Source organism: Juglans microcarpa x Juglans regia, chromosome 3S, assembly GCF_004785595.1.
Source record: "Juglans microcarpa x Juglans regia isolate MS1-56 chromosome 3S, Jm3101_v1.0, whole genome shotgun sequence".
Classification (NCBI taxonomy): Eukaryota; Viridiplantae; Streptophyta; class Magnoliopsida; order Fagales; family Juglandaceae; genus Juglans; species Juglans microcarpa x Juglans regia.
Genome location: NC_054599.1, coordinates 1112085 through 1121737, shown reverse-complemented (window position 1 = coordinate 1121737; position 9653 = coordinate 1112085). Strand labels below are relative to the sequence as shown.

Below are 9653 nucleotides of genomic sequence, written 5' to 3'. Positions count from 1 at the left end.
CTTTATAATTTGAAGTACCACGTCAAGCCACATCAGTAATTTGTGAATTTACTTTTGTAGAACCCCATGTTGGTTAAAGCATTTCTCATGCCTAAAATGCCAAAGGAAAAAAAGGATGAATTTATTCATAAGTACTTGGTTTAGAAAGAAAGATCAAACTTGAAAGTCAAGTGAGGCAGACAGTAACAAATTATGAAGCGAGTCCTATATTATTTGTTGTTAATTCATTTAATGTTATCCAAAATATTTATACAGACAACAATAAATATTGTAGAGCTGACTGTATGTGGCCATCTCTCTCTACTAGATAGGATTTTTTTCCCATAAGATAAGCAAACACTTGAACGAATGTTGCGTATGACCCATTAAAAATTATGTGGTTTCGGCTTCAACTTGGTCTTTGATTTTAGGTAATAATGCTCTTTGTAACCTCGTATTAGGCTTTTATTGGAAGGCAATAAGACAAAATTGATTTGGCTCTCTGGTCAGTAGAACTGAACGCGTCACAAAATCTATAGGCCTATATATTAAACATGGCACGTAGGTATGCTGCATGCATCAGCTAACTCAAAGGTAAAAAGGTGATACTATATTAAAGACTGTACATAGCTATTCTATTTACGGAAAAAATTTATTCATTATCTATTTAAATTTTTTTTTATTTTCTCATCATTTTATGATGTAACATTAAATGATAAGTTTACGAGTAAAATATAATAAATAATTTTCAATCATCTAACGTCACATAATAAAATGATGAGAGGATGATAAGAATTGAGACGATGAGTAATATAAGAATTGAGTTGATGACGAAAAGCTACTATTAATTAAGAGAGCAAAATTCTCACCGAGAGATGGTGTTTTGCTGAAGTTTTTACCAAAAGCTTTGATCTCTTTCAGTTTTTGGAGGCTTTTATCTCATGAGCTGCATTCATCATTGGCGTTTCGCAGCAAAAAATATTTTCTAAAACTCGTGGAGTAGTAGTAATGTACGTATGGTAAGGCATATATATAAATGTTATAGACTGATCTAATTAACAGGGTTTATGCATGCATGACGTGAGGCGAGCATGAAACTTGCACCTACGGCCTACTTGTACATGCAAAACATTCGTGACCCACCTGACCTAATAATTATATATATATATCAAGCTGCTTTCTCTTTCTACGTACCCTTTTCTAATTTCTTGAAGACATCTTCCAACTCATACCTAAAATTGATAAGCAGAGAGTTCTTTGCTGCGGCAGCTAGCACTCTTTCAATAATTCTTTTACCTAGAAATTAAAGATAATCAGGACGATATTGAATAATATAACTAAGGGGATAAGTAAAAGAAACTATATAAAATATAAAAATCTTTTAAAACATGTAGTTTAACTTGTAATCTAGTTTGTTTTTCACGCCTAGTACCATTAAATAATTAAGTTTTGAAATAGTAAATTGCTAAAGTACTATGAAAACAAAATGGGATGCCAAAATAGGGAATGCACCTATTCTAATAGCATTTACTTAAGTAATAACGTAAATATTGAGTTATGATCATTAAGACTTCACTTGCGAGATTCCACTTGAGGGAGTTGCATAGAAAATTCTCTAGATGTTACACGCAGGCACTACTTGCCGTCGCAATAGAGTCAGATAATATCGCTGCTAAAACACAAACTAAGAATGTCACCATACTCTGAAAAGTGAACTTTGCTGTTATTGCTTTTGCAATGAAAAACAAGTCGCCGTAATAGTCCTGTTTTCTTGTAGTGAGGGCCAGTTCATGGTTAATGCCACTTAGGCCATTGCACGTACAAGGACCAAAACTAAAAGTGAAGATGTTTTTTTATTTGAATATTTTTAGAAAAAATATAAAAATTATTTCATTAAATAAAAATTTAAATAATTTTTATATTTTTCAATGTGTGCAAGTAGGGCTACAAACGAACAGAGCTGCTCGTGAACAGTTTGAGCTCGACTCGTATAAACTTAATTCGGATTCGGTTCATTTGATAAATGAGTTGTTCGCGATCACTAATATTGGTTTGAATATTAAACGAGCTAAACTCGTGTAATCTCGACTCGACTCAGTGTAGACTCGTGAACAAAATTCGTATAAACTCGACTCGATTCATTATGGGCTCGTCACAATACTCGTAATATTTCTACATATATATATATATATATCCTTACACATATTATTTTATTGTATATATTTTATGTGTTATATGTATTATTTTTTGTTACTATTTTATGTGGCATGTATAAGTAACATATTTTGTTACTTTACAATAATAATGTATTAAGTGATTGAGCTAAATTATTGTATATTTTATATATCTAGAACCAATATATTCCAATTATTTCATGCCATTATTATTAGTTTTAAATGGATAAATGGTTAAGAGACATAAATTCGAGTTGTGAGTTAAATTGGTTGATAGCATGATTTATGCTTAATTTTATAACTTGTGATTTAATTGGGTAATATTTCTTCACATGCACAACACATTTTTAATATTTTATTCTTCCTTTTTATTTTTCTGGTTTTACTCTTTCATATAGGCTAATACTAGTAAGGGCTGCCTAGTTGACCAATTTTATTATGTTTCAAATTTTTAATTATAAACAAACAAAAATTTATGTATAATTTTAGAATTTTTTTCCTGTTTACAACACATTATACACATGATCTGCATAATATTTATAGCTATAATACAATGATTTATAACAACCAAGTCACAACTATGTACATATATTTTTAAAGTATATTACAAGAGCAATAAATTTGAAAGAAGATATTTAAACCATTCAACTTACTGTCTCGAGAGCGGCATTAACAGAGAGTACATTCGACTTGTTTTGGCGCAATTGGCCGTATTCATTTATCAATGCGCCCAATAGGATCATTCATTCTTTAGTTGAAATTTGAGCAAGTAGTATTAGTATAATAGTATTAGTATAGAGAATATATTAATACTATTATATAGTTATACTAAATTAAAATCACTATAGCAAATACTAATATATAGTTATACTAATCACTATAACTAATACTAATACTAATATAAACTATAGTTATAACTTATACCTATACTAAATCTCTATAACTTATACTAATATATTATATAGTTATATTAAATCACTATAACTTATACTAATATAGTTATACTAATAACTATAACTATATATAGTATTAATATCACTATAGTATTATTGATAATACTATATTATCACTAAGAGCACTCTCAATGGCTCATTCATCCTATCTTTTAAAATACATAACTAAAACCCAGTTTTTCTATTTTACATACTGACTTTTACAATATACCATACATAAGCTTATCTATTTTTTCTTCATATCATTTAAATATTATACTTTTTAATTTTTTTTATTCATTTCAAATATTTTCTCTAACTATCAATGATATCCTTATACTTTTTGATATTTGTAATATCTCCCCCATATACAATGTCATAGAATTATGTTCTATTTTAAATTAATCTAAATTTATAAGCTAAACAAAAATATAAATTAATTCAAAAAATAAAAAAGAAGAATTTATATAATGAAAATATTCTTAAAGTATATTATGAGAATATACATTCTCGATAATTGTAAAAAAATATTCTTAAGATATTATTTGGTATATTCTATGAATATTCATTTTTGATAATTGTGAAAAAATATTCTTAAGATATTCTTCGGTATATTCTCTGAATATTCATTTTCGATAATTGTAAAAGAATATTCTTAATATATTCTTTAGTATATACTAAGAATATACCTTTGGTTCTCTCCAAACTTCAACTATAAATAACAGCATTTCTTCATAACTTTCACCAACATCTTCATTTCCATTTCATTATACAATTCTTCATGTTTTTCTTTCTATATAGTTTTTATGGATCCCGTCTTTGAGGTATTTGACTCTTCGTCATCTGACGAGGAGTTCGAATTAAATTTAGCTCTTGCTATGGAAGCAGAACGTTTGGGTAATGAAAGAGGCTCGCCATCACATCGTAATTCTATTCCACATTGCATATTCATTCGAAGAAATTCGTTTGAAGGCCACAAACGCCTTTTCCAAGATTATTTTGTTGAATCACCCATATATCCTCCGAATCTATTTCGTAGGAGGTCCAAATGCAACGTCATCTTTTCTTGCGTATTCAAGTTGCAGTTGAAACATATGAACCATATTTCATCCAGAGAAGAGATGCTACTAGAAGACTTGGGCATTCCTCCCTTCAAAAAATAACTGCTGCGATGAGAATATTAGCTTATGGAGTATCTGGTGATTTTGTGGACGAATACTTAAGAATTGCAGAAAATGCAGCAACCGAGTGTTTGAAAAAATTTGTTAAGGCTGTCATTAGCATATTCTCCAACGAGTACTTAAGATCACCAAACGACAGCGATATTACTAGATTGCTTGCTGTTGGAGAAAGTCGTGGGTTTCCTGGGATGTTAGGAAGTATTGATTGTATGCATTGAAAATTGAAAAATTGTCCAAGTGCATGGAAAGGAATGTATTGTGGTCACATTCATGAGCCAACGATAATTTTAGAAGCCGTAGCGTCATACGACCTTTGGATATGACATGCATTTTTTGGACTACCAGACTCTCATAATGATATTAATGTCCTAGAACATTCTTCTGTTTTTAAAGAGCTCGCTGAAGGACATACTCCGAAGGTCAACTACTCAATAAATGGAAATGACTACTCAATGGGATATTATCTTGCTGATGGTATATATCCTTCGTGGTCGACGTTTGTCAAAACAATTCATGCTCCACATGGCCATAAAAAAAATATTTTGCTACAGCTCAAGAATCAGTAAGAAAAGATGTAGAACGGGCATTTAGAGTGCTTCAAGCTCGATTTGCAATTGTACGCAGACCTACACGGTTTTATGATCGACAAATGCTAAAGGAGATTATGATCGCATGCATAATTTTGCATAATATGATCGTGGAAGATGAGCGGAATTCTTACCTTCGAGTAGAAGACTTCGTTTATGAACAAAATAATGAAATATCTCAAGAGCCAGTATCCCATGAGCATACAGATGAATTTGTAAACTTCATTCAACGTCATCATCACATTCGAGATCGAGGACTTCATTCTCAACTCCAATCGGATCTTATTGAACATTTATGGCAAATATATAGTCAATCTTAAGTATTTGTATTTTATATTTCACTATGTTTAGTCTAATGTTATATTCTTGTTTTGTACAAAATGTAACCTTAATTTTCTTAATTTCACTATGTTTAGCCTAATGTTATATTTTTGTTTAATGCCAAGGGTAATGACAACGTTTTCACACTTCAAATTCCCATGGTTTACAAACTCCCTACACCCTGCATGCAAATAACAAACAGCCCTTGCCACACTTAAGCATATGTCAATCCTCTTTCTCCAATCCAGCCTCTTACTCAATTTAGAATCTTCAATGTATCTCTCCACAGAACCATTCTTTACATACTCATAAACCAAAAGTCTGTGACTTAATTCACAACAATAGCCCTCTAACTTCACGAGATTTTTGTGATGAATATTTTCAATTTTTGATACTACACTACGGAACTTTCTTTCTTCTATGTTACCTTTCAGGTCTTTGATTGCAACGGGTTGGTTGTTCGGTAGCATGCCTTTGAACATCTTCGGTCCTATTTGGCACTTGAAATTCCCTGTAAGGTCCTTGAGTTTAGAGAAGGATAACACAATTAACCCCTTTGAGTTATGCCCTGTGTAAGCTAATAATGCTCTTCCGAATTGCAGTTCTTCTTTTGTAGATGAAGAAACCAAATACCAACTGAAATACAAAAAACACAGCCAATGTGCCAACTGAAATACTCTCTTACAATTTTAGTGGTAATTTTTCTTTTACTCATTCCTCCAAAGGCAAGTGGGGCTTTGCACTAAGGATAGAATAAAAATGCTGAATACAATGGGACCAAGAACACTAAGGATAAATGCTACCCAGGAAAATAAAAATGAAGATAAATAATAAAATGAGACCAAGAACACCAAGAGATTATATTCCACAAAAATACATTCTTACAAACATGTATAGATTCTAACTCAGGTAATATCCAATGTGGAAAAAAGTTGAATGTAAGAATTTTCATCAATAAGTTTAGATTGTCATATCCTTAACATAATGATTAAAGCAAACTCCATAATACAGTAAGTTCAGATTCCAACTCATTCATTCACAAACTACTTATTCATGCTCATTCATTCACATGATATTCTTAAATCATTCACAACTACACTTTAGTGTCCCACCATCATAATTTTCCAGACAAAGAACACATTAGACTATTAAGATAGTTTAGTGTATGAATTGTGTTGTGTTCTATACAAAAGAAAATATGGACTATCCACTGGCTACATTGTGGCTTCATATTTGTGCATAGTTCTATACAAAAAACTATCAAAATAACTTCCAATTGTGGCTGAATTTGTGGCTTCAAGTTTGTGGTATGTTCTATACAAAAAATATCAAATGAGCATTCCCAAAAGTGGCTGCATTGTTACCTTTAAAAAAATGTTCATTTGCAGCCCATACACCACTCAGTCATGGCTTTGTAGACCTTTGCTTCTCAAGTATTTCCAATTGGAGGTTACGGAAATATTCTTGTTGCATTGGAGGCAAACTTGAGATGTCTATCCTCATAAATTCCTTATCTTCTCTCCGTTGATCCAAATTAAGCCTTTCTTTTATAAGGCGGATAAGCTCTTTCCTATCTTCTCCCTTCTCAGCATTTGCTCTCTTCTTCTCCTCTCTCATTTCAGTCACCAAGTCAGCAAGATTGGAAGAGATACTATCTTGCCTCTTTCGCTTTTTTTTAGCCTTCTTACCAATGGGTCTCTCCAGATTCACATCTATAGATGGAGATATGGTGTCTTCATCTATAGATATAAACTCTGGCACATGAGCATCTGGGGTTACTGATCTTCTCTTAGTTTTCACACTGCGCTCAGCCACAGTTTGTTTCCATTTTGGATGGTGCCTTAGAATAGTCCAACAATAAAGGAAGTTGAATGTTGCGGACTGGTTACTTCGATAGAGCTTCTTTGCTTGCTCAATCTAAAAAATCATTAAATGAGATGTGAAGTATATATAATAAAATGTCATTTGAACAATGAAACTAAAAGATATTGTTTGTGCACCTTATCTTGCTCGGTAACCCCACTTGGAGACCTTCCTTCGATTTGAGCTAAGGCCCCACAAAACTTATTTGTAGCATGTTGGATGGTTGACCATCTATTTGTGAGAGAGCTTAAACTACGTTCACAAGATCTGAGTTTCTTGTTTTGCTCATAATATTCATGTACTCTAGCCCATTGAATGTTTGTACCAAAATGAATGTTTGGATTGATCAACCCCATTGATCGGGTCCAAACTCGTATTAAGCCAAGCTGACACTAGTAAATTATCCTCCTCAACGCTAAAGTTTCATTGTCTAGATTTTAATTTTCTAGCAATAGCTTGTTTTGGGCTAGGAGGAGTTACTTGAGAGTTTAATTCATTCAAAGATGTGAGGAGGTAGTCATTGTAGCTTTCTTCCCCCTCTTGTAAGAGAGTAGTGAATGAATGAACTTGATAGAGTTGTGAATCTATCCTTCAAAGGAAAAAAAAAAGAAAAAAAAATGGGATCATGGAACTCAATAATTCTATCAATTAAAAAGTTTGTCAAAAGAAATTTTAATAACTACCACTTGTTGATTAAACTAAATTAAAAATTTTACTGATCTTATCAAATGGGGATAACAGGGCAGGTTAGTGGTGTACAAAAAAAAAAAGGAAGTTGATTACACAAAGCCAACCATTTTTTTTAATACCATCAAAGTCGACTATCTATACACCCTCCACCAACCCCATTCAATTCATATATATATGAAATGAAGCTAGGAGACAACAAGTAGAATCTCCCAACTTGAAAATTTCCATATGGTAAATAATACAGCAGGCTAAACTGAAATAAAGCCAAATAAAACACCTATACACTTAGAAATTAAATGAAACCAAATAAAACACCAAGTTTCAGAAAATGAATGAAGCAAAAAAAAAAAAAGCACCAAGTTTCAGAAATTCACCCCAAATAAGAAAATGCAGGGACCCTTCGATAAATAGCACTTCTAGAGTTTTTACAACATACAAATGGTCAGCATTTACAGCATTTAAATTGATTTAACAAATCATAAGAGATTATATTCATAAGCCAACTATTTTTGTTAAGACAACCATTTAAATTCAATAAATTTTACTAAGCTAACATTTTTGTTAAGACATTTTGATGCCTCATCTAGATTCTATCTATTTCTCTTAAATAGCATACAACTGAGTAAAAGACTCAAAAGTAATACATAAAACCATTCAACTAGAGTTGGTTTTCAACTATCGAAAAGGCTCAACATTCAGCCCAGTACCACTTCATTCACATCTATACACCCTCCATCAACCCCATCCAATTCATATATATATATATATATATATATATATATATATATATGGATAATTGTGAAGAATAAAAAGGTGAGAGTTCCAAAGAAACACATCAATTACCAAAGTAGACAAGAGGTATCACCAACGTAATTGAGATAATAGGCTTTCTGGTTGTGTTTTAATTTTGGATGGGAATATTTTCAATCATGGAGGTTATAATTTTCTTTGCAGTTTTACGGAGTTATTATGTTTTACTTATATAAAAAAAATAATAATTTCCTTTGCAGAATGCTCATAGGCCTACGTCAAATCCTCTTCCATTACAATCTGAAGCTTTTTCTAGTTATAAGAATGCATTATCGGCAGAGCATATTTTAAAGAAGAAAAATATGCAAGCATTCTCGTCCCTCCCAGAATCTAACAAAAAACCCTAAATATATGACCATCCCCAAATCTAAAGAAGAAAAAATTTCAAAAAATACCAACATGCTCGAAAATCCAAGATTTCATCTACTAAAAATTATCACATAACTTATTCGAATGAGAATAGAGAGATTAAGAGAGAAGAGGCTAAACCATACCTAAAACCCACTCGTAATAGAAGTTGCGACGGGGATAGATGGAAGATGATCAGGGCAACTGTGGAATGATGCTTGCACTGGAAAGGAAGCAGATTTGAAGACGAGCAAAAACCAACTCTTGTGATCGATGGAAGACGAGCTGAAGGCACCTGTGAGGAAGGGAAGGTACGAAATAAACGGATGGAATGCGAAAAGGGGCTGAAATGAAATAAACTAAAACAAGGTAGGGAAGGGAAAAGTACATAGATGAGAGAGAAATAATTAAAAATAGATTTACAATTGTGAACAGTTACCTCTAGATGTAGTGGTAACACTGTAGAGAAATGGAAATTACGGATGAAATAGATGATCCGTTGGACGCCTCTTTCAGACCACTTTCTTCAAAATATACAGAAATAAGGGGTTTAAAGAAGCCGTTGGGAGTGCTCTAACATATAGTAATAGTACTATACCAATAGTATTACTATATACTAATACTATTAGTGTATTACTAATATTTATATATATTAATATATATATATATCAAGTATAAGAGATTAGAGATTTAATATATATATATATATATATATATATTAAATCACTAACATACTGATAGTATGATACTATAGTATTAGTAATTATA

General features: G+C 31.7%; 1 protein-coding gene across 1 annotated transcript; it reads right to left on the bottom strand.

Annotated features, from left to right (window-relative positions):
• Positions 1-6578: 6578 nt before the first annotated feature.
• Positions 6579-7393, bottom strand: LOC121257824. The gene is made up of 2 exons (XM_041159073.1): positions 7175-7393; positions 6579-7091 (listed from the first exon to the last, which is right to left on the bottom strand). The coding sequence occupies exons 1-2, from the start codon at positions 7391-7393 to the stop codon at positions 6579-6581; spliced, it is 732 nt and encodes a 243-aa protein (XP_041015007.1).
• Between the last annotated feature and the right edge of the window lie 2260 nt (positions 7394-9653).

Coding starts and splice junctions, on each gene's coding strand:
- LOC121257824 (XM_041159073.1), bottom strand. CDS start 7,393: ATGGGGTTGATCAATCCAAACATTCATTTTGGTACAAACATTCAATGG. Junction 7,092..7,174: donor GGGTTACCGAGCAAGATAAG/GTGCACAAACAA, acceptor ATGATTTTTTAG/ATTGAGCAAGCAAAGAAGCT.